This window comes from Antrostomus carolinensis, unplaced genomic scaffold, assembly GCF_000700745.2.
Source record: "Antrostomus carolinensis isolate BGI_N321 unplaced genomic scaffold, ASM70074v2 scaffold47963, whole genome shotgun sequence".
NCBI lineage: Eukaryota > Metazoa > Chordata > Aves > Caprimulgiformes > Caprimulgidae > Antrostomus > Antrostomus carolinensis.
The window spans coordinates 1,252-1,475 of NW_010304017.1; the positions used below are offsets into that span (position 1 = coordinate 1,252).

Genomic DNA, 224 nt, shown 5'->3' on the forward strand with positions numbered 1-224 from the left:
CAGCAAGGGACCCCGGGCATGGCCCTGGGCTCCATGGGCTCGGTGGTCAAGACGGAATCCAGCTCCAGTCCCCCCGTAGTCACTTCCTCGTCTCATTCAAGGGCTCCTTGCCAAGCTGGGGACCTTCGGGACATGATCAGCATGTATCTACCAGGTGCTGAAGTACCAGAACCAGCTGCCCCAAGCAGACTTCATATGTCCCAACACTACCAGAGTGCACCTGT

General features: G+C 58.5%; 1 protein-coding gene across 1 annotated transcript in view; it reads left to right on the forward strand.

Annotated features, from left to right (window-relative positions):
* The window catches only part of LOC104522101 (transcription factor SOX-2), a gene marked incomplete at its 3' end in the record, with an annotated part of 906 nt that extends 690 nt beyond the window's left edge, over positions 1 to 216 (forward strand). The window contains 1 exon segment of the mRNA XM_029084091.1: positions 4 to 216. Coding sequence (XP_028939924.1) covers positions 4 to 216 — 213 coding nt within the window.
* Between the last annotated feature and the right edge of the window lie 8 nt (positions 217 to 224).